The sequence below is a fragment of the Myxine glutinosa genome, chromosome 2 (assembly GCF_964187855.1).
Source record: "Myxine glutinosa chromosome 2, kmMyxGlut1.1, whole genome shotgun sequence".
Classification (NCBI taxonomy): domain Eukaryota; kingdom Metazoa; phylum Chordata; class Myxini; order Myxiniformes; family Myxinidae; genus Myxine; species Myxine glutinosa.
In genome coordinates, this window is record NC_136262.1 from 170523492 (window position 1) to 170549104 (window position 25613).

General features: G+C 43.9%; 1 protein-coding gene across 1 annotated transcript in view; it reads left to right on the plus strand.

Annotated features, from left to right (window-relative positions):
• LOC137421082 (platelet-derived growth factor C) overlaps positions 1 to 25613 on the plus strand; it is a 95591-nt gene that overhangs the window by 5270 nt on the left and 64708 nt on the right. Inside the window, exons 2-3 of the mRNA XM_078772671.1 lie at positions 8895 to 9075; positions 23755 to 23935. Coding sequence (XP_078628797.1) covers positions 8895 to 9075; positions 23755 to 23935 — 362 coding nt within the window. The remainder of the gene's footprint in view (positions 1 to 8894; positions 9076 to 23754; positions 23936 to 25613) is intronic.

The following is a 25613-nucleotide window of genomic DNA, read 5'->3' on the forward strand; positions in this document are numbered from 1 at the left end:
ATGACGTCGTTTATTCGAATTTCACGATGGAAAAAGCAAATGCAGATCTGATGATTTCTGAATATATCTATACGCACACAGCTCTGTCAATAATGACCCGATCTGCCGATCACCAACAAACTGAGCACAGATGTAGTAGAGACGACACAACAAAACAACAACAGGCATTTTAAGGCCATTTTTTCCTGCTAGAGCGGGGGTTAACCTTGCGGTCCCCATGACAATCTCCACCATTTTGCCCTATTTTCTGCATCTCTCCTTGTTAACCCCTTTGCCCGCATTTCTTCTTCCACCACCTTTAGCCAAGTCTTTCTCGTTCTTCCCCATCCTCTACTTCCTTCTACATTCATTTCCATCACTCTTCTCAACCAGTCACTTTCATCCTTCCTCAACCCGTGACCAAACCATCTCAACCTGTTTCCCTTCTCAGCATCCATCACAGGCTCTATTCCCATCATCTTTTGCAATTCATCATTTGTCTTCCTCTCTCTCAACGATACTCCGCACATCCACCAAACCATTCGCATTTCCACCCTTTCCACCCTTAGTTGCTGCTCTACGTTCATTCCTCATGTCTCGCTCCCATAAATCATAACACTTCTCACACATGCAGCATACACCTTTCCCTTCAGCTTCAACGACAATCCCCTCCTCGTCAGCACGCCAATCAGTTCCAGAAACTTCTTCCATGCACTTCTCACTCTTGCAACCGTTGCCGAGTCTGATCCACCTTCTCCATTCAGCATGTCTCCGAGGTAGCAAAATGTTTTCACACCTTCCAGCTCCAGGCCGTCTCCAAGATCCAACTCAACATTTCCTCCATCTGCAGCTCCCTCTGTGCACACCTTACACGTGAATGTAGCTGCCACACCGGTTAATGACCCTCTCAGAACACTGCATTTTTGATGAACCCACTCAGTGCACATTGTACGTTGAATGGAGTTCACTACGACACCCTTCCTGCACACAGCACACGGCCACTTCCCATTTCTTTCCACCTCACCACATGGTTTAGCACTTGCCATCACCTTCGTTTTTCCGATATTCACCTTCAGACCTTTTGTCTCCATATATTCCTTCCACTCGTTCATCTTCTCCTTCAGTCCATCCACACTTTCTACAATCAACACCAGATCATCTGCATACAACAACTCCCACGGTAAACCCTCCTTTACATTCCGAGCCAGCACCTCCATCACAGCTACAAATTTTTAGTGGACTTAGTACCGACCCCTGATGCACTCCCACCTTCACCTCAAACTCACCACTGTCCCCGTCCTTCGTCCTTACAGCTGTGCGCGCTCTTTCGTACATTTCCATCACGACTCTGATCAACCATTCCTCCACTCCTAACTTCCTCAATGCCCATGTCACTACTTCGTGTGGAACCCTATCGAATGCTTTCTCCAGATCAACAAACCCAAGAAACAACTTCTTCCTCTTCTCCATGTACTTATCCTGCAACTGCCTCACAAGAAAGAGCGCGTCTGTCGTTCCTCTGCCTGGCATAAATCCCAGCTGCATTTCGTCAATCTTCACTTTCTTCCTTGTAGTCCTCTCCAACACCCTTTCCAATACCTTAATTCCATGCTCCAATAACTTTATCGCTTCTCCAATAGCGGCCTTCTTTCACCACCAGATTACAGATCTCTGTCATTCTCTTCACACCCCAACTTCCTGCTGCCTTCAACCTATCTCCCACAACTCCCGTCGGCCCTCCCGCTTTTCTACTCTTCATTGCTTTTATCGCTTCCTCAACTTCCTTCTCAGTTATCTTCTCTGCCAGTCCTAAAACTGGGTTACTCTCTATGTTGCCATCCCATTCATTCTCTGCATTCAGCAGCATTTCCATATATCTCTTCCATCTTCCTTTAATTCCATCTGGGTCCACAATGATTTGTTCCACTTCATCCTTCAAGCAACTTACCCCCATCACACCTCTCTTTCCCTATCTCCTTTGCAATCCTGAATACCGCTCTCTGACCCTCTTCCGAATCCAAGCGTTCTCCGAACATTTTCCTACATGCCTCCTGCGCCTTTGCTACCTCTTTCTTTGCAGCCTTCTTGGCTGCCTTATAACTTTCATGCTCTGCTTTTTCTGCCACCGTACCCTTCACCTTCTGCCACTCCTTGAACCTCTTCCTCTTTTCGTCAATCCTCTTTCCAACTTCAACATCCCACCACCATGTTTCCGAGTGCCTCGGTGGTCCTTTTGTCCATCCATATACCTCACCAACGGCTCCCAATAGACTATCTTTCATTGACATCCAACCACTTTCAAGCTCAACTACATCATCCTCTGCTATACTCAGCCTCTCTTTTAATGCCTCCCTCACTGTCGCCTCTTTCAACCTCCACACCTTCATTCTCAGTTGGTACTTCACCCGCCGAGCTCTCCTCGGACATTTCACCCTTATGTTGCAGCCAACCAAGTGGTGCTGTGAAACAGCCTCCTCCCCCGGGATCACCTTTGTGTCCCGGAGGTGCCCCCGATCTCACCTACGCACCATCAGGTAGTCAACGGTTGTCGTCGACCCACCTGACGTGTATGTAACAAGCTTATTATCCTCTTTCTGGAACTGAGTATTACAAATCAACAACCCAGCTCCATCAGCCAACTCCAAAATCCTTGCACCTTCTTCATTCCTCACACCATATCCGTAACCCCGATGAACTTTCTCAAAACCGTCTATACTCCTTCCCACATATCCATTTAGGTGTCCTACCACAACAACTTCCTCATTGTTCACGTTTTCCATCAGCTTCTCTATTGCAAACCAGAACTTGTCCTTCTCTTCATCGCTCCGACCGACCTGCGGAGTATATCCCGAGATGACGTTCACCAAGAGCTTTCCAATCATCATTCTCACCATCATCAACCTTTCACTCACGCTGGTCACACTCACCACACTGTCCACAAACTCCTCAGAAAACAGGACACCAACACCATTCACGCCCTCCGGGCACCCTTGCCACACAAACTCGTATTTATGTCCCTGCCTACCCTTCACCATTCTCACACCATTTCCCTTCCATCTCGTCTCCTGCACACAACATATGTCCACTCTTCTTCTGACCAATACTTCCACCACTTCTCCTGATCTCCCTGTCATTGTCCCGACATTCCATGTCCCAAACCTCAGAAACCGATCTCTACGTCGGGCATCAGACGTTTCGTCGTCATAAATGGAGTGATTTCCACCCTTGCTTCGATCGGGTTCCCCACCTTAATTTTTGACGAGAGGGAGTGAGGTCCCCCACGAGGTACTTCGGGCTGTACCCTGCCCATATGTAATTGTACTTGTCATGGTTCCCTCTTTGAGGCAGTGTGTTTTATGGCCGGTTGCCCTTCCTGACGCCAACCCTTTTAGTCGCCTCTTACGACACGCAGGGATACGGTGTACCTCTTCTAAACCGGGGTACACACCGGGCATAAAATGTAGTACAGACTGAAAAGACAAAAATGATGAATTCCTGCAAATAAAGCTCAAAGGCAACAACTCGAGAACAGAACAAAGTGAATGTCACATCATTCCGAAAATTGCTCAAAAATATAATTATTTTGAAGTATTACGTGGTGGATTTGGTCTATTATGGATATAAATTCTTGAGATATTCACTGAGGGGATGCGGAGAAGAGCATCAAACATGTATGAGTCATGGAGTCAAAATAACATGACTCGCACGCCTCTGCAGTCAGACAAAGGCAGACCAAAGCCGTCCAATATTTCCAATGACTTCTCCGTTAGTTTTATGCCGGTCGTGTCTTTCACAACAAAAATGATATGAAATGTTCACATATTTCAGAAGACTCGCCAGCTTGCACACAAACGAAGTGGATGATGATGGAAAGTTGCTCTTGGTGTCCGATATCTGGGCAACACTGAGTCGGACTTGTAAGTTGAAACATGTGCAAGTATTTCATTTCTGATTTTGTTGGCTATTAATCCAAGGAGCTCGTTCTGAATATCGGCACTCAGATAGTTATCTCGTACTTCCCCGGTTGATGATCATCGAATATGCTCCTGCATGACTGGGTCAAATCGAGCCATCAACTCCAACTGCCCAAGAAAATTACCAGTTAGGCTCATAGAGGCCTTTCGATGACCCAAGGAATGCCAGATATCTCTCAGCTAAAAAATGAACAATTGCAATCAAACGCTCAAGGACGTTTCTCCAATGGTTTTTCTCCAGCTCTATCAAACTCTGAAGCTTATCATCGAGAGTCTTTCCGGCTTTTAACCTTGCATCCAATTCCTTCCACTTCTGCATGCAAGCTGTGTGGTGTGGTGAGATTTCATGTCGGGACAATGTTTTTGACAAATCTTTCCAGGCCGAAACACTATCACAGGTGAGATCCATGGCGACATTTCCAAAAGGCTTACAAACGAAGCGGTGCACAGTGTAGACCGCTATAGAATATATGAGACATGTGCGCTCGATTCGTTCACCATTTTTGAGCTTTCTTTAATATTTTTCAGCTGAGAATCTCCTATTCGCATTGTTTATTTGGAAATTCATGCAGTTTCACATGCTTTGGACCGAACTTGACATTGGCAGAAATTGTCACCTGGTCCAGCACTTGAGGCCACTGAATAGTCAGCAAATTTTTCGACAAAATCCACAGACTGCTCACCTCCAACTGATTCTTTCTCTGCTCCAGGCATCTGCTCTTCCATTGAAAGTGTTGTGTCTTTATCCATGTCCCCAGAATTCCTGTCTTGCTCCTGGCGCTGGATCTGTGACATTGAGTCAAATGTGCTGTGCTACCGAATCTGGGTGGTTCGATCAGAAATTTCTCAAGACAGCCTCTCAATTTTGTTTCTCCAACCTTCGACGCCTCTTGCTATCTAATTTTTGCTGTCCCAGATTCGGAATGCCTCGGACCTTGGTTTCTGTGCCTATCACTGTTCATTATTGCCAGGATAGCTCATGTGAGCCTAATGCCGAATGTGTTAAGATAAAGAAGATAACGCTGACTCACGTCCTAAAGGTACTTCCGGAAGATTGAGGAAATGACGTAGAATCGTAAATAATTCATAGTAAATGTCAATCGATTTACTTTGAGGTCGTTGGAAAGCTATTTAACAAGTAATAAAAACATTTTTTTTAAATTAAAAAGGATGTAGGGATGTTACTTGAAAAAGTATGGAAACAAGAAGAAATGATCGATTATACTATAATAGAATTGATTTTTTTCCAAGTAGGCCTATCATTTATAGGCCTACTTGGAAAAAAATCAATGTCTGTTTAAACATAAAACATTCAGGTTTCTATTTTAAAAGTCCGTCTATCTTTCTGAATTGCATGAAGAAGATGTTTAATGTATGGCGGCAGGAACCATTTACGATTTTCGAATAGAGTGTGACGGACACGGAAGGAGCAAATAAATAAAACAACAACAACAACACCAACACCAACACTGCCATGAAAGGTCCGGTTTTCGCGTGTTTCACTGTATTTTTCATCCTCATTGAGATTCACAGACAGATACGCCATGTGGTTGTGAAGTGCAACATGATGTCTTTGATTAAACCCATCAGTGAAGCGATTGGTAGCCGGTAGGCATGCAGGATTGTGTTATTGATATCATCTATGTTGCACAACTGGACTTTAAAGAAAGATGCTTTAGCTGATGTGGGTGGCCCCTATTTTTGGGTGGTCCCCAGCGGCTGCAGGCTCCACTGGCGCTAAACGGAGGCTCTGGGTACACAAACTTTACATGTAAGCAAGCATCCGGATACCGACACAACGGACGGTATTTTTGATGGGGCCAATATCCATTACCTATAACTGGCTCTGTCTGTGAGACCTTCACCTTCTTAACTCCGAAGGTTTAGTTTGCTGTCATCCATACTTTTCTATCCCGTGGGAACAAACCACGGCAATTTTCTTCCCCACCAACAAGTTGGGATATTTGGACTCTGCTGCTCGACACCTCAAACTGCTACCTGCGTCGAGATTCGAACCTGGGCTAGACAGCTCAGAGGTGAGTGTGCATAGGCTACCTCAAGTAGTCTCGGCTATCCTTTACATCGAACTATCCTACCAGTCCAATGTCAATTATTGGTGAATTGGAGAGAGAGAGAGAGAGAGAGAGAGAGAGAGAGAGAGAGAGAGAGAGAGAGAGAGAGAGAGAGAGAGAGAGAGAGAGAAAGAGAAAGAGAAAGAGAAAGAGAAAGAGAAAGAGAAAGAGAAAGACAGAGACAGAGACAGACTTAATATGGATAACATGTACTGTATAAAATATACGCAATAGAAATACTTTACAGTAACATTAAAATTGGGGTCATTTTAATTTCACCTGCAACGTAGTTCTGGAGAGCTTATGGGATGGTGCGTCGCCCGTCCGTCAGTCTGTCGATCAGTTCGTCAGTTCGTCCGTCCCTCCGTAAACACTTGCAACTTCTTCTCCGAAACTGCTGATGGGATTGTGACCAAACTTGGCTAAAATGATATTTGGTACGTGGCAACTCAAGTTTGTTCACGGCATTAAAAATCGCGGTCTTCGGGGGTCAAAGGGGGTCGAAGGGGGCCCAGGTTTGACCCCCCCAAAATAGGTATTTGCTCTCTTTTCCGAAACTACACCTACAATTTCAATGAAACTTGACCACAACCTTCATCACCTGTGATGTACCAACGTTTGTTCACGGCGCTAAAAAAAAGTCGGGGTCTAAGGCAGTTTACGGGTGGGAAGGTGGTGGTGGGGGGGGGGGGGGGGGGGGAGGTGAAGTGAAGAGGAGAGAGGGTGTTGCCCCCCAAAATAGATATTTCTATTTTTTGTTTAAAATCTTGTGATTACGTTGGTATGATTCTACACGTTGCCCTGTCTCCTAGCAACCATTGAAATGGATTTAAAATACCGTGATGCTGTTTAAAATACCTTTAGCTGGTGTAGTATACTGCTTTATTCCACCCGGTGAGCACGAGACGGGCGTATTGCCCCTATTTTTCAACTGTCAAAATGCAGTTAACATGCAATTAAGACAAGACCTCCATGGTGAAGGGATGTAATTCCCTTCCGGGACAATATATTCCCATGATCACGCACTGCAGACACTCCAGTCTTCAATGTGGTTTAACTTGTTGCTCTTAACAAAGGTGGATCACTTTTATGCATTTGATCAATAACTGAATTGCCACGATGGTGGGAGAGCCTAGACCCGAGAGGTATGCATACTCACCTCTGGTCTATTCTGGGTTGCAGATACAAGGTGTCATGCTGGTATTTTTTATTGTGGGATTGACCAAGGAAATATTGTCACAAATATTTCACCCTAACATAACTCTTTGCGACTGGCACTGTGGGATATTTAGGGCCCACCAACTAACGTGAGTAGAGTGGATATGCACCTTAATGTCTGTCCAGGGGATGGAACACCTTGTGATACAATGCCCCACCTACAAAGCACAAAAGCGACAGTTTTGTCAGGTAGGAATCGATCACATGCTCGACTTGGCAAAGGTAATTGCGCCACCTCTGCACCATCATGTTGGATGGACTACCTGCATTTTATCCTCTAATGTGCTCGGAATATCCATAATTTTGCAAATATTTGTTATCACACTTTGGAATGCTGAGAGTGTTGATGACATCCAAATGGCATCTACAAACATTTTTGATTTTCACTACAAACTGCATATTGCAAAGCTGTTTGAGGTCTTTTTTAAACACTTCTATACAGGTCATTGGAGTGGAGGGCCTTAGTGAAAGGAAGGGAGAGGGATATTAGAGTTTCATTCGATTTTTTTTTGGGTACAAAGTCGAGCCTCGTGGAAAAGCGAGAACACTGAAGAGATCAAGAGCCAACAGAAGAAAAGGAACAACAGAAAGAGAGGAGGGAAGCACCAACAGCAGGACCGAGGGACAAAATAGACGGAGGCGGACAAACAATGGATGCGGGTAAGAATGAGGGGAAGGGGGAAAATGCAGGGGGTGGCCAAGATGGATACAGGAGCAAACTCGCAGGAAGGGAAAAACTGGAAAATTGGGGGGGGGGGGGGGTTGGGGGGGAGAGAGGGTAAGGAGGTAAAAGGATTAAGCTGAGGGACCAAAAATGAAAATAGTTGGGAGAAAAGGAGCAAAAATGAAGCTCGTGGGGTTAAAACAGAAATGGGAGCAACAAGCCTACTAGCCGAGCCCTAGACAAATAGGCCCCACTGGACTGGCCTTTGACAGGGACACAAATTCGACAATGCAGCAAAACAACAATTTTTGTACATACAACTATTTGTAGTTGGCCCCTTCTGCTGATACTTGACATCAGAAGTTCTTATTGTGCATATGAAGAGAGCAGTGACTGTGATTTAGACTGAGAAGTTTCGATATTATCAGAGCCTCGGTGTACAAATGTCTAAAATTTGAAAAAGTCCATGGTGATCCCAACAATGATGATGATTACCACTCTTTTTTGCATCGTCAGTGCATAGATAGGGCTGACGAAGCAGCTTTTTGGCTATTGGGTACAATCCCTGACGGGTCGCCACTCCGACGCAAGATACTCGAATGGCTCATTCATACCAGTAAGCTGGTACTCATTTGGCCGACCTCGGAAACATGACAGGCTGAGTCAACCCACCTGGTGTTAATTCAACGACATGACAGGGGCCCACCTTAACCATTAACGCAACACCAGGCTTGATCCCAACTATATACGAGGTAATTATATTCCCTTTTTGTGGCAAATGACATCAAAACCTCAATAGGTAACTGTTGATGTGCAGTTGTCATAAACTGGAGTTCAGATTTTTCTCGCCTAACCTTAAAATATTTAATTGTGCTGAAGAAGTAAAGACCATGCTTGAACATTTGGTCGCAGTCTCACGGTCACAGAAAATTGCTCGTGTCATCAAAAATGCTTGTCTGCCCATTATAGATACTCTTTATGTTTTAGAGACTGCTGACGGGGAGCTGCTCATCGTTGGAGAACCTGGATTTGTGGAGAGCCCAAAGTTCCCGAGATCATATCCTCGTGATATTACACTTCGCTGGACACTTCGGCCACTGCGGGGAATTCTTACGTTGACGTTTGACGAGCTGTTTGGCCTGGAGGAACCAGAAAATGGCATCTGCAAGTGAGAATATGCTTTCTTACTGAAATGCTACTGACCATAGATGCATTCCTTAGCCTGAAAAAAAAAAGATTATTAAATCCTGAGCTAAGAAAGCTGACATTATTAGGATTACTGTAACTTCAACTAAAATATAGCATAGATGTTGCTCTGCTGAGCTCACATATACCCAATTCAATCGATTTACTAATGTACATTTTTATGGCGTAGCCCATAGGGCAAAGCCATCCAGACCAGTGTTTGTCTGTCCATATGTATGTATGTATGTATGTATGCATGTATGTATGTATGTATGTATGTACAGTGCATTCAGAAAGTATTCAGACCCCTTCACATTTTTCACATTTTGTTATGTTGCAGCCTTATGCTGAAATCGTTTAAATTCATTTTTTCCCTCATCAATCTGCACTCAATACCCCCATAATCACAAAGAGAAAACAGGATTTTAGAAAGTTTTGCAAATTTTTTTTTTTTTTTAAACTGAAATATCACATTGACATAAGTATTCAGACCCTTTGCTATGACACTTGAAATTTAGCTCAGGTGCCTCCAATTTCTCTTGATCATCTTTGAGATGTTTCTACACCTTGATTGGAGTCCACCTGTGGTACATTCAATTGATTGGACATGATTTGGAAAGGCACACACCTGTCTATATAAGGTCTCACAGCTGACAATGCATATCAGAGCAAAAACCAAGCCATGAGGTCGAAGGAACTGCCTGCAGAGCTCAGAGACAGGATTGTGTCGAGGCACAGATCTGGGGAAGCCTACAAAAAAAAAATTCTGCTGCATTGAAGGTTCCCAAGAGCACAGTGGCCTCCATAATTCTTAAGTGGAAGAAGTTTGGAACAACCAGGACTCTTCCTCGAGCTGGCCGCCCGGCCAAACTGAGCAATCGGGGGAGAAGGGCCTTGGTAATAGAGGTGACCAAGAACCCGATGGTCACTCTGGCTGAGCTCCAGAGATACTGTGTGGAGATGGGAGAAACTTCCAGAAGGACAACCATCACTGCAACACTCCACCGATCTGGGCTTTATGGCAGAGTGGCCAGACGGAAGCCTCTCCTTAGTGAAAGACACATGAAAGCCCACTTGGAGTTTGCAAAAAAGCACCTAAAGGACTCTCAGACTGTGAGAAACAAGATTCTGTGGTCTGATGAAACTAAGATTGAACTGTTTGGCCTCAATTCTAAGCGTCATGTCTGGAGGAAACCAGGCACCGCTCATCACCTGCCCAATACCATCCCAATGGTGAAGCATGGTGGTGGCAGCATCATGCTGTGGGGGTGTTTTTCAGCAGCAGGGCCTGGGGGACTGGTCAGGGTTGAGGGAACAATAAACTGAGCAAAGTACAGAGATATCCTTAATGAAAACCTGAAACAGAGTGCTTCGGACCTCAGACTGGGCCGAAGGTTCACCTTCCAACAGGACAATGACTAGACCCGATGACCCATGACAGGGGTGATGTGATGCCATAAAGCCCAGATGCACACAGCCAGGACAACAAAGGAGTGGCTTAGGGACACCTCTGTGACGGTCCTTGAGTGGCCCAGCCAGAGCCCAGCCACAGCCAGGACAACAAAGGAGTGGCTTAGGGACACCTCTGTGACGGTCCTTGAGTGGCCCAGCCAGAGCCCTGACTTGAACCCAATCGAACATCTCCGGAGAGACCTGAAAATGGCTGTCCACCGACGGTCCCCATCCAACCTGGCAGAGCTTGAGAGGATCTGCAGAGAAGAATGGCAGAAATCCCCAAATCCAGGTGTGCAAAGCTTTTCGCGTCATACCCAAGAAGACTCGAGGCTGGAATTGCTGCCAAAGGTGCTTCAACTAAGTACTGAGTTAAGGGTCTGAATACTTATGTCAATGTGATATTTCAGTTTTTTCTTTTTAATAAATTTGCAAAACTTTCTAAAATCCTGTTTTCTCTTTGTCATTATGGGGTATTGAGTGTAGATTGATGAGGGAAAAAATGCATTTAAACGATTTCAGCATTAGGCTGCAACATAACAAAATGTGAAAAAAGTGAAGGGTCTGAATACTTTCTGAATGCACTGTACGTCCCCTCAAACATACACCAATCAGAGCTGAGGATCTGGTCACATGACAGGGGTGATGTGATGTCATTACGGCCGACGGTTGACTCTACGTCTACACACCGCCATTTTGATTCCTATGCCGTTCAGGCCGGACATAGCGTTTAACCTGTCATGTATCACAATCTGCATGCTCTACCTTTACATTTTTCATTCATTTAGAAACACAAACCAACACGTGAAACACATGTAGTAAAACACGTGAAAATACAGATCTTTTATAACACTCGATTGTTATCGTAGTTGTGGTTGTTGTTGTTTGTGGATAAATTCTGTGTAGTTTTATATATTGTTACGGACCGCGGATAAGATGTTAATTTGCCGAGCGGATGGCGCCGCGGCCCGAACTGTTTTTACAATGACTAGACCCGATCCCTTAAACGTGGGCCAAATCGTGCCACAGATATTCAATGGGGAAAAGACAAAGGCGACATGGATGTGAAGAAGAGGAAGACAGAAGTAGGGAATACGAATATAATTTATTTGCTATTTACAACCAAATGTAACCAAGGAGAAGGAAGGATAATAAAATAATTTACAGAAGAAATCAAAGAGACACAGTGAAAATCGCTAGCTTATCTAAACAGGCTTAATTAATACCCTGGACAGAACAAACAAAGACGGACTCACACGGGGAATTGCAGAGTGGATTGGCTGGAAGGAGGTGGGTGGCTGGAGGGGGAAGAAGGCACGGAGCTGGCTGGAGCTTGATCCCGCACGGGACGTCGGGCTGGACCTCGACGGCCGCCGATGCCACCGATCCTGTCGTGTGCGCGGGGTAACGGGTCGGAGCTGCTTGGTGGAGCCAACGCTGCTGGTGGGGGGTCTGGCGTGACGGGTTCTCTCTCCCTCTCTCACAAACTCCAGGACTCTCTTCAGGCTTGTCTGTGTTCTGATCTCCTCCCTCCTCGACTCTTGCTCTCTTTGCTTCGCTTCGCCCCTTCTCTCCTCTCTCTTTCTTAGTCCCACTACTTCAAGGCTTTCGCGCGCGCTCTTTATAGCGCCTCAGGCGATCAAGCCGCTGGTGTCCAGGACACGCCCATCGGTGAGCTCGCCTCGGCCCTGATTGGTCGGCACGGCCCTCTGGCTCCGCCCTTGATGACGATGGGCGGGCACGCCCAGGAGTCGGCAGCTCCTCCCCCTTCTTCTCCGAGCCGACCTCGTGGCGAATGGAGTCGCGGAGGGAACAGTTGGCAATTTGTTGGAAGGGGAATGTGAAGGGAAAGGAGATCTACTCTTATTTCACTTGGTGCAATGGAGTATTTCAATTAATGGAAGACACAGCCTTACACTAATACACATAATAAGGATATAACTACTGAACAGGGATATATGGTGTCCTTCGTGTATGTTTTATGGAATTAACTACGGGAACGCCCTTTGACCTTTATACAACAACAATTGCAGGAAGGAGGGTGACATTTTACAACAATTCATTACACAACAAAAAAAAAAAAAACATTCTCATATCCACAACAATATTTTTGTATTGCTTTGCAAAATATCACTACTGTATTTATAATTTTATATCCTCGTTCCATGTCCTTGTAAAGGTAGTGTTGTGAGGGACTTGTCAAGTCACCACAAGGATTTTGAGGAAGGAGGAGAATGTTCCAAGCTTGGCCTTGAGATTAAGCAAGCTGATGTTGTCTGGCTTGTTAAGGGATGGATGCACACTTGTTGCGAGTCTTATTGAGTGAACTAAAGTTGCCTTCAGTAAGATTTTCCTTCCAGGATTTTCCTTCCGCTTGACCACATCTGCCTCATCACAGATTCAATGTACCAGAGCCAAGAGGATGGATAGGTCAGCCACTTATGGAATGGAATCAACTGGTTCATGAGAGACAGTCATCTTTGTGTCAGGATTTCCAGGAAGAATCAATATCAGATGCTGTGTATATGACAGTGCAACCCTTTGTGAAAAGGTAGTTTGCAGTCTCTACCAGTTGGCCTGTATAAACACCAGAGTGAAGGCGGTGTTGATGCCGCTCTCTAACACCATTCAGAGATATTGCCTTTGACAAGAAAGTGGTCAGAGAAGTCAATAGAGGCAGAGGAGGAACAGATGTCAGATGGAAAGTCTGTCATTACCAGGCCCAGGAGGGAGGACTATACCTGTTGCAGAAATATTCATTGGAAAATTTACAGGTTGGCCAACTGCACTCTTAGGTAACTGACTTCCTCTACTCTTGTAGCCAACACATGGCTCTCAATGGAGATCCTTGCATCTCCTCACCCTGTTAAGGCTTGATTGCCTCCAAAGCAGTGTTCTGCGCCCCCATCCTATTCCTAATCTCATCAACGACCTATCTGGCTCTCTGGAAAATCCTCTTTATCTCTTTGCAGGTCACTCCACCCTGTAAATATGTTACGATGTGTAAATAAAGGTGGAAAAAGTTTGATTTCATGCAATTTAATTCCAGGCTATAAAGCAACAAAAGGTGGAAAATCTGAAAGGGTGTGGAGACTTTCTATAGGCACTGTATGCAATGCAAATAAAATTGGAACTTAGTTGTGTTTATGCTTCCAGGCATTGTTCATTTCACCAATAAAACTTGTCCCTGCGCCTCTCCCCCAATGAGCGCGTCGCTTGATGTGGTTCTTTCGCACCTTCCTCACTGACTGGCCGTGGTGTCATCGGTCGGTGGCCAATCTGTTTGGCCCGTCCTTCATCTTCCTTACCCACAATCACGGGGAAGCTTTCTGTCCCTTCCCCGACCAATCACACGTCCTTCCCTACTCTGCCAATCGGTGGCCTGCTCTTTGCTTGCACCTCCCCCCTGTCAATCAAGAGTCCCTCTGGGTGTGGCTATTGCCTGACTGGTCGATGTTTGCTGCCCTGCCGGTGTGGTCAGCCCAAGTGTGTGGTCGCTTGCTGTTTGTTCTTCCGGTCAGTCATTGTGAGGGGGGATTTAATTAATGTGGTGAGCTATTGGGGCTAACTAATGTATATGAGTGCATTGCCATACGGGACACTGGATAGATCACAGGTTTGTCATACCGGGGAGTTAGCCTAATCCCTATTCTACCTATCACCCGATCATCCTTGTATGATCACAGGTATACACTTAATCCGACAAACCGGGCTAGACAGGTCCCTGACTTACTGTACATCGAGATGGTACTTGCTACCCACGAGCACCTGCCTATGCAGATCTACCTAAATCTATATATGCCCTACCCAACCGACATAACAATATGTTACAAGGTGTAAATAAAGGTGGAAGAAGTTTGATTTAATGCAATTTAATTCCAGGCTATAAGGCAACAAAAGGTGGAAAATTTGAAAGGGTGTGGAGACTTTCTATAGGCACTGTATGCAATGCAAATAAAATTGGAACTTAGTTGTGTTTATGCTTCCAGGCATTGTTCATTTCACCAATAAAACATCTCCCTTGGTTCTGTGGTCTTCCACAATAATACCTTCGTGTAGTTCAAAATAAAGGGAGCCTCGGGAATTCGTTAAAACTCCTTTTGGTTCTGCTTAAATTCAGGATGACTAAATATTCGACAGATGACATTGTTTTCATTCGTCCATTCTTTGTTACAGTAAACTTCCAATTTTTTTTGTTTAAATTCTTTCTCTTGTTTTCCATGATGAGGATGATGTCCTGCTCTCTTCTAAAGGCAGTCGAGATGAAAATTATTGGGTAACTCGGTGATATATCCTTGAAGTCAGGCCAGTTTGGCCTTTTTGTATGGGATGTTTAAATGTACGGCACCTTTTTGAGACCAAAGGGAACTGTTGCCTCCAAACCAGGTGGTCTTGTCATAAAATTGACCACATCACGGGTACTTCTGAGGACCTGCAGGTGCTCTGCGGCCATGGAAAGCTTTTCCTTTCACTGTAGCTTCTCACACTCCATAAAATGATGGAACTCTGCCCGAGGATCAAACAGAATGTTGGGAATGCAGTCAAAACAGACAGTGGCGCAAATTGACGTGAATATGTATGAATTCTTTTCGACAACAACCTGTAGGTGATAATGGAGGAAAAATAGTTGCGGAGAAGGTTGACGATGGTGTGTGGACGTAATAAACACAGCTGGGGGAGTTCAAACAGCCATGTTTACATTGATGAAATCCCTTCATGTAGAATAGCAGTCTCACATTTGTTCGTCTTGTCCAATCTTACCAATACCTCATCAGTCTGGTTTTCTTCCGCTCGACATTTGGTTGAAGTTTTGATCACAACATGGTGTCGTTCTCTTGACTGGGTGACACACAAATAGCGAGGAAATACAAGGAACTTGGACAGCAAGAGGCCATTTCACCTATCATGCCTGCGTTCTGTCAATACCACGTCAATTCAATCTATCCGTTTATCTACTTAATTTCACTGTGGGGGTGGGAGATGAGTCAAGGTGAGGAAGAGAAAAGTAGGCCAGGTACGGGGACATCACCAAGGTGATTTTATATACTTTGAGGATGGAGAGAATTATAGGGTAGTGGATAAACCAAATAGACAGTACATTCACCTTTTGGCGAGACACACTGACAGAGATGACAGCTTAGTTGTGTGTACACAATCACCCATTCATACATTAGATACCTACCAGTCCTGCCAATGTAATGTGTAGGTCTCTTCTACCCTCAATACCTCTAGGTACCTAATTCCAGTTTAAACCCATGCACTTTTGCACATAATCTCGCTTCCCGGTCGGGCATTCTGCGGAGTTTTGAGTTTACCTCCAGCAGGTTCCGGTTAACCCCTTAGACAGACCGGTCCCAATCACGATATACATACACACACATATATATATATATATAAATTATATATATATTTGACTGGAACTCACTTGCCTGGCTTCGTTTGTTTTAGCTGCGCTTCATCCACATGCCCACCGGATGGAGTTGGCGGCGTGCGAAGGCATGGACCCGCTCCATGCCTTCCTCCATATGACGTGTGTAACCCTCCACTGGCAGTCAATCAGGGTGGTCTTGTAACGGACCACACAACAGGTCTACCAGGGATCTTAATTCCCTCCCTTACTTGAGCAGCGCCGGACCGGACTACATGCGGAACTACATGCGAAACCTCCATGCTGGGAGGTCCTGCAGGCCATCAACAAGTACAGGAGATGCTTGCTTGTCCAGTCATCCTGACGGAAAGTGGTAGATAAAGTCAGCTGTTGTAATAGGGTGAAATATTGAACCTTTCCATCATTCCGTCAGATTGAGGTTTTAGGGGAGTTGTCCATGTTTTTCAAATTGCTTAGAGACGGCACACCTCTTTGAGTAAGCTGTCTCTCAAGGCTCCGCCCTTGGTCAGTGTGCAGCTCTTCCACAAAAGCCTGTGCTACAATCCCGGCCTCCTTGCTCGGGAGCACACAGGCGTCCAGCCATTTAGTGAAATAGACCATATAACCATGAAGATGTATTTGTTACCTTAGCGAGTGTGGGGTAGCGGGCCAAATATGTCCATTGCCTTTGTGCCGGTCATCCTCCGGCTCCCCATCCTCTCTACCAGTCATCCTCCGGCTCCCCATCCTCTGTGCCAGTCATCCTCTGGCTCCCCATCCTCTGTGCCAGTCATCCTCCGGCACCCCATCCTTTGTTGTGCCAGTCATCCTCCGGCTCCCCATCCTCTGTGCCAGTCATCCTCCGGCTCCCCATCCTCTGTGCCAGTCATCCTCCGGCTCCCCATCCTCTGTGCCAGTCATCCTCCGGCTCCCCATCCTCTGCGCCAGTCATCCGCCGGCTCCCAATCCTCTGTGCCAGTCATCCTCTGGCTCCCCATCCTCTGTGCCAGTCATCCGCTGGCTCCCAATCCTCTGTGCCAGTCATCCTCCGGCTCCCCATCCTCTGTGCCAGTCATCCTCCGGCTCCCAATCCTCTGTGCCAGTCCCTTTTTGGCACTATAGGTGTCACATGCCCAACACCAGTACTGTATATCCTGCCCCATGTTCACCCAATAAAGCCTCCGATGGACTCACAATGTTGTCTTTGTCCCGCCAAAATGTCGGCCGGTACCATGCACCTGTTGTAAAATTGTGCTTTTAAATTGGTCAAGGATTATCAGCCGCCAATAAGTGTTTTTTTTCAGATGGAATGTCGACACATTTGCGATACAAGATGTTATCTTTCAATTTCAAGGACCTCCATTGAGCCCAGTATGCCTTTGTTGGTGCCCTGAGAAGAGCGACGTCCTCCCCGGTCTATTGCCTTCCCTTACCCAATCACACACCGGTCCGAACACGGAATCTTTCCGCTGGGCCATGTTCCAATATGCCAAATTTTTCCCCCGTGGTTAGTGGCAAGGTTGACCGCACCACCTGGGCTGCGCGAACTGGGATCTTATGGGAAGGGTCCACCAATTGGTCCCGGTCCTCATGTTGTGTGCAGAATTTATCATTTTGTCCCATGCAATGGCATGAAGAGAGTGAATTGGCGTAATCATAAGCCTTTCCCGCTCTATAGGTCACATTGAATTCTTACTGCTGCAATTTCTCCATCCTTGCAATTTGGCCATTGGATTCATTGAACCGTAAGAGCCATTGTAGGGAGGGATGATCTGTTCTGACCCCAAATTTCCTTCCGTACAAGTACAAATGGAAATGGGTCATCGTATACAGCATAGCCAATAACTCTTTACGAGTGACACAATCATTTATCTTGGGCCAACTCATGGTATGGCTATAATACGCTTGGCTATCATTCTTATTACCACTTCCTGTGTGCTTGGGACAAAACTGCTCCCAATCCCTTCCTGGCTTGTCCAGGGTAAAAGTTCTGTGATCAGTGGGGTAAGCTTAAATGGGTGCGGATGTCAAACACCCCAAACGAAGGCATGATGGTGCTCCTTTGTCACCCCCCCCCCCCTTCCCTTGCCTCCTCCCCCAAGCCCTCACCCTCCCACAGATCTCCCGATGTCCCTGTTCTCTACTGTTGTACTTGTGTGCTTCCCTCTCTCCCCATCTTGTCTCCCGCTCCCTTTATCTTATGTTTTATGTGTCAGTTTGTCTTTTGATGATTAATGTTAGCTCTTACAACGAGCCTCCATCTTGGAAACAAACAAAAAAAATAAACAAGAAGACGTCATGCCGAGCACGACACTTGCAAAATCTGCCCCCCCCCCCCCCCTTCTCAATATACTGATTTTTCATCAGATGAAAAATGATGATGTTAGAAGTTTGACCTTGAGTTGACCTTTGACCTTTTGACCTCAAAAATAGTTGGTTTCCCAATTCAGTGAGACAATATGCAAATGTTGTTCAATTTCAAGTAAATCGGATGAAAATTGTCGGTTTTTTCAGATGTAAAGTGATGATTGTGGAAGTTTGACCTTGAGTTGACCTTTGACCTTTTGACCTCAAAATAGTATGTTTCCCAATTTAGTAACGATATGCAGATGCTGTTCAATTTTCAAGTCAATCGGTTGAAAATTGATGGCTTTTCAGATGAAAATTGATGATTTTAAAATTTGACCTTGAGTTGACCTTTGACCGTTTGACCTCAAAAATACTTCATTTCCCAATTTGGTGACTATATACAAATGCTATTCAATTTTCAAGTCAATTGGATTTAAAATGGTGATTTTAGAAATTTGACCTCCAGATGACCTTTGACCTTTGACCTCAAAATCAATAGGCTTCTCAATTGGGACAACCTATACAACTTGGTGAAGTAATTGTATAAACGATATAAAGTATAGTAATTGTATAAACAATATACATTGTATAAACTTTCTTTTATAATATAGAGAGAAGAAAGTTTTTGTTTGTTTGTCTGCGCAAGCGAATCTCCTGAACGGTGAAAGATAGGAGGAAACCTCCAATACAAAAAATGTCGGGACGGGCCCCGGGAATGTTTTAGGCTAGGTGGCGATGCCGGTTGAGGCCGCTTCGGCCGGGCCGGGCCCATTTCACAATTAAAAGCTGAGCTGAATTATAGTAGTCAATCTTCTACAGCCGCGAGTAAAAGCTGAATTATAGTAGTAAATTCATTCAAAAATAACCCGGGAAACGCCGAGTGCTTTCAGCTAGTATATATATATATATATATATATATATATATATATATATATATATATATATATATATATATATATATATATATATATATATATGTGTATATATATATATATATATATATATATATACAGTATATATATATATATATATATATATATATATATATATATATATATATATATATATATATATATATATATATATATATATATATATATACATACATACATATATATATATATATATACATATACATATATATACATATATATATATATATATATATATATATATATATATATATATATATACACATATATATATATATATATATATATATATATATATATATATATATATATATATATGTATATATATACATACATACATATATATATATATATATATATATATATATATATATATATATATATATATATGTATATATGTGTCACGCTACCAGATTCTTGTACCAGATGCGCTAATCATCTACTGTGTATAAACGCCGTTGAAAGGCGGCGCCGCGTGTTTCACCGTTTTAGCTTCCGGATTGATCGTTTATCAGCAATAAATTTCCGTAAATATACCTTTATTGGACACATTTCGTCTTATATTTCACCCATCGACGGAAAACTATACGATCTTTCGTTCTATGACAGTGGCATTACCTGTTATGACCGTTGAAGCTTGAATTTTGCTTCGAACTCGACGGTCATTTTCCGCGATTCCACGGCAACAGTCACCTGGTGGCGCGCTCGTCGCTACAGGTGTTTGTTTAGATAATGATTAATGATACTGATAATGAATAATACTGATACGTGACTGATAATGATTGAGACAGTCATCATAGTTTGTGCAATTGATAACAACCTGTACATGCTGCTCAGTGCTGTGCATCCAGTGTGCATGATATTTTATTCATATACTGGACAAAGAATATCGTTTACTGAACAATGCTGTACTTGTATGTACTTTATGAATTAGGCTCACAAGATAATGACTTAACCTTTGAATCACACTTCTGGCTGCCAACTTAATATCCCGTGGGGTTTTCAAGTGTAAGTAGTATGATGCCACATGCATTTCTTGTCCTTCATGGATAGGTCAAGCCTAGTGTACATACAACAACAACAACAACAACATGCATTTTAAAGGCCATTTTCCCTACAAGAGCGGGGGTTAGCCTTGCGGTCCCCATGACAATCTTCTCCATCTTGCCCTATTTTCTGCATCTCTCCTTGTTAACCCCCTTGCCTGCATTTCTTCTTCCACCATCTTTGGCCAAGTCTTTCTCGGTCTTCCCCGTCCTCTACTTCCTTCTACATTCATTTCCATCACTCTTCTCAACCAGTCACTTTCATCCTTCCTCAACACATGACCAAACCATCTCAACCTGTTCCTCTTCACAACATCGATCACAGGCTATATTCCCATCATCTTTCGCAATTCATCATTTGTCTTCCTCTCTCTCAACGATACTCCACACATCCACCGAACCATTCGCATTTCCACCCTTTCCAACCTTCATTGCTACTCCACGTTTATTACCCATGTCTCGCTCCCATAAATCATAACACTTCTCACACATGCAGCATACACCTTTCCCTTCAGCTTCAACGACACTCCCATCATCAGCACGCCACTCAGTTCCCGAAACTTCTTCCATGCACATCTCACTCTAGCAACCGTTGCCGAGTCTGATCCACCTTCTCCATTCAGCATGTCTCCGAGGTAGCAAAATGTTTTCACACCTTCCAGCTTCACGCCGTCTCCAAGATCCAACTCAACATTTCCTCCATCTGCAGCTCCCTCTGTGCACACCTTACATTTGAATGTAGCTGCCACACTGGTTAATGACCCTCTCAGACCACTACATTTTTGATGAACCCACTCAGCGCACATTGTACATTGAATGGAGTTCACTCAGACACCCTTCCTACACACAGCACAGGACCACTTCCCAGTTCTTTCCACCTCACCACATGCTTCACCACTTGCCATCACCTTCGTCTTTCTGATATTCACCTTCAGACCTTTTGTCTCCATACATTCCTTCCACTTGTTCATCTTTTCCTTCAGTCCATCCATACTTTCCGCAATCAACACCAGATCATCTGCATACAACAACTCCCATGGTAAACCCTCCTTTACGTTCTGAGCCAGCACCTCCATCACAGCTACAAATAGTAGTGGACTTAGTACCGATCCCTGATGCACTCCCACCTTCACCTCAAACTCACCACTGTTCCCGTCCTTCGTCCTTACAGCTGTGCGTGCTCTTTTGTACATTGCCATCACTACTCTGATCAACCATTCCTCCACTCCTAGCTTCCTCAATGCCCATGTCAATACTTTGCGTGGAACCCTATCGAATGCTTTCTCCAGATCAACAAACCCAAGAAACAACTTCTTCCTCTTCTCCATGTACTTCTCCTGCAACTGCCTCACAATGAAAAGCGCGTCTGTCGTTCCTCTACCTGGCATAAATCCAAACTGCATTTCGTCGATCTTCACTTTCTTCCTTATCCTCCTCTCCAACACCCTTTCCAATACCTTCATTCCATGCTCCAATAACTTTATCGCTCGGTACGAGCCACACTCCAGGGGGTCAACTTTCCCCTTGTATAGAGGGACGATGGTACTCAGTTCCCAATCCACTGGAATGCGGCCTTCTTTCACCACCAGATTACAGATCTCTGTCCTTCTCTTTACACCCCAACTTCCTGATGCCTTCAACATATCTCCCACAACTCCCGTCGGCCCTCCCGCTTTTCTACCCTTCATTGCTTTTATCGCTTCCTCAACATCCTTCTCAGTTATCTCCTCTGCCGGTCCTAAAACTGGGTTCCTCTCTATGTTGCCATCCCATTCATTCTCTGTATTCAACAGCATTTCCATATATCTTTTCCATCTTCCTTTAATTCCATCTGGGTCGACAACGATTTGTCCCACTTCATCCTTCAAGCAACTCACCCCCATCACATCACACCTCTCTTTCGCTATCTGCTTTGCAATCCAGAATACTGCTTTCTGACCCTCTTCCGAATCCAAGCGATCTCCGAACATTTTCCTACATGCCTCCTGCGCCTTTGCTACCTCTTTCTTTGCAGCCTTCCTGGCTGCCTTATAACTTTCATGCTCTGCTGTTTCTGCTCCCGTACCCTTCGCCTTCTGCCACTCCTTGAACTTCTTCCTCTTCTCGTCAATCCTCTTTCCAACTTCATCATCCCACCACCATGTTTCCGAGTGCCTCGGTGGTCCTTTTGTCCATCCACATACCTCACCAACGGCTCCCAACAGACTAGCTTTCATTGACATCCAACCACTTTCAAGCTCAACCACATCATCCTCGACCCTACTCAGCCTCTCTTTTAATGCCTCCCTTACTGTCACCTCTTTCAACCTCCACACCTTCATTCTCGGTTGGTACTTCACCCGCCGAGCTCTCCTCGCACCTTTCACCCTTATGTCGCAGACAACCAAGTGGTGCTGTGAAACAGCCTCCTCCACCGGGATCACCTTTGTGTCCCGGAGGTGCCCCCTATCTCGCCTACGCACCATGAGGTAGTCAAAGGTTGACTAGTCTTGCACATACGTCTTGTAAATGGGGCTTCACCAAACATGTGTGTGAAAATTTTATACATGTAGGCCTACTCGTCATTTTGCCTTGATATTTTGGCATGACAGCTTGGGCTGGCGTACAGATGGCGGGCGATGATTTACAGTATTTGTGTTCAGTTGCAATGCAGATTATGCTTGAAGATTCAATGCAGATTATTCTGTACATAATAAATACAGCAGTATTAGAAGAAACATGTGCGTGTTTGTTTCCCATAAATTCCAATTAAAATCAGTGCTGGTCACAACTTATTTGCTCGGAAAAAAGTGAAAAATACAGAATACGTATTGGCAAGGTGCGAAAAATAATAATTGGCACTCGGCCAATAACTCTTATGGTACTTTTATTTACTTTACTTGTCCAACATCATGCTTGAAAAAAACCTTTAAACCCTAGAAATTGATTCTGATTGTAAATTACTGGTTGGTATTTTTTGCGTAATTTTCTAGATTTCCTGGCATGAAAAGTTGAAAAACTTGACATTTTGGGGAACACATGAACATTAAAATTTTTGTTTTAATGAATTTGTAATTGTCCAATTTGACCAACCCTGCTATTTTATGAAGGTACAGGGTTGGTACTTTAATGCTGCAGGTATAACTCGAAATCCATAATTTGAGCATCTGGTACAAGAATCTGGTAGCGTGACACACATATATATATATATATATATATATATATATATATATATATATATATATATATAATAGTACCCATTATTTTGTAACATATACAATCAATTCCTCTAAATATGTACATGTATGTGATGGCATACCCTTCAGGTACCGTATTAAGAAGGGAATTCTGTTTATTACTTGCATATATTCTAGATAAAGTACATAGATTGAACTTCGAATATTTATTTCACGTGATATTGATTTGCAATTAGCTTTCATTCTCGAGAACGAGATACAATCCTGTGAACTACAAGCAAAGACGATAGATTGAATGAAAAATTGTTGCTGTCGTGCCTGTTTCCCTGCAATGCACAGGTACGATTACGTACAGTTGGAGGAGTGGGTGGGAGGAGAGCAGAAGTTGCTTGGACGCTGGTGTGGCCGTTCAGGTGGTGGCAGATTGGAATCTCGTGGAGCTGAAGTTGTTGTGCTCTTTCACTCAGATTCATACTTTCCATCGAGCCCTGGCTTCCGCCTTCATTATGCAATTCTTGAGGTGCAGAAGTTAAACGTTTTGCGAAGTCTATGATTCCTGTAGTAATGGTTAAAGTGGTATTAGCATAATGTTGTTTTTAGTTGTGGTTGTTGTCTGAACATAAAGAAAACCACTTTCCCACTCTTGTACATCATAGTTGTGAGCGTTTGTACAGTACTTAGCTATCTCAGTTGCGCTTGCATGATAACTGCACCTGCACTTGGTGCATTTGCTCACTGGAGGACTTTGCTGACATACTCAGTGGCATTGTGGGTGGAGCATCTGCTTGAGTTTGGTCGGTCGGCGATTCGATTCTGACTCTGGCTGAATCACACCAAAGACTTAATCGGCAGAGAGAAAAGCAATGCCACCTGATGGCATCACTGGCACCCACCGTTCTCTGGGTAGTTATGTCACCTCTCTCAATGCCTCCATTTTGATAAGGGATCATGATTAATGGACCAAGTGATGAAGTTTTCTTTTCCCCAAAGTCTTTTTCTTTTTTGAGGATCGGCACTGAGCCCGGCCAGCTTCCAACTGTAGTTTGTTTATTGTAATATCCTCGGGGATGCTTTTAAAAATCTCAGTAAGGTTCTTCTTCATCATTCCTGTAACTCCAATTATCACTGGTACAATATCAGCATTATTCAGCTTCCAAAATCAATGCACTTCATTTGTGAGGTCTTGGTATTTGGTTGTTTTCTTGATTTCTGCATTATTTAGACCAAAATCACTGGATACTGACACCTCAATTAGCAATTCCTTCTTTTCTTCTGTGTACATCAGTACTGAATCCCATCGCAATGTATTCTATGTTCACTCTCGATGGGATAATTGGGTCAAATGTGAGCGTCACTTCCTTGTTTTCAATTATTGCTTTTGGGTCATGTTTCCATTAGTATTCTGGAACTGGAGCATCAAAGTTTTTGCAGATGTGCCAGTTGATTACTCTACAAACCCTGTTGTGTCTTTTTGTGTACAGTTGTTCTGATATGAGTTTTTTACATCCCGATAGGATGTGACTTGTACTCTCTGGTTCTACCTTACATAACTCAGTCCTGCCATCTTTTTAATGCCATTCATGTCGTGTCCTTGGTCTTGCGTATTAATAATGATTTGTTCTCCATCCCAGTTGAGCTGACCTCTTCTTAGCCATTCCAAACAGCCTTCTTTGTTTATCCCCAATCTGTCCAATTCTTTTTTTTATATATGTCCCCTGCTATTTTGTTGTTTTCCCATTTTCAGTGTATATCTGTTGATATTTTGTTTTATATTTTTCTTTCGTCTTTTTTGCAATTGTTTTGGCTCTATTTGTTGCTGTTTCGGTTTCATGCGTGACATCTTCTGTTTGCATCTGTCTGGATTTTTTTTGCAAGGTGGGTTAGCGATACCTCCTCTGGTTAGTTGTCTTTGTGTTTGCATACAAATTGGATTATGTAGTCTGTTCAAATTTTCACCGACTCTGCTAATCCTACAGTTGTCATTTTACGCACTTGATTGAGTTCCATCAGACTGCCACCTCCATCTCGCCTCAGCAGGTATATTCTCGGGATGTATTGATATTTGTAGACCATTTTGTGGATAATGAGGGGTTTCCTTGTTTTCATATCTCGTTTGTTGGTTTCTGATTGTGGCCAGTTTATTAATCTGCAGCTGTATTGGAATACTGGTATTGCTGGTTGGTTTATGGTTTTAATTT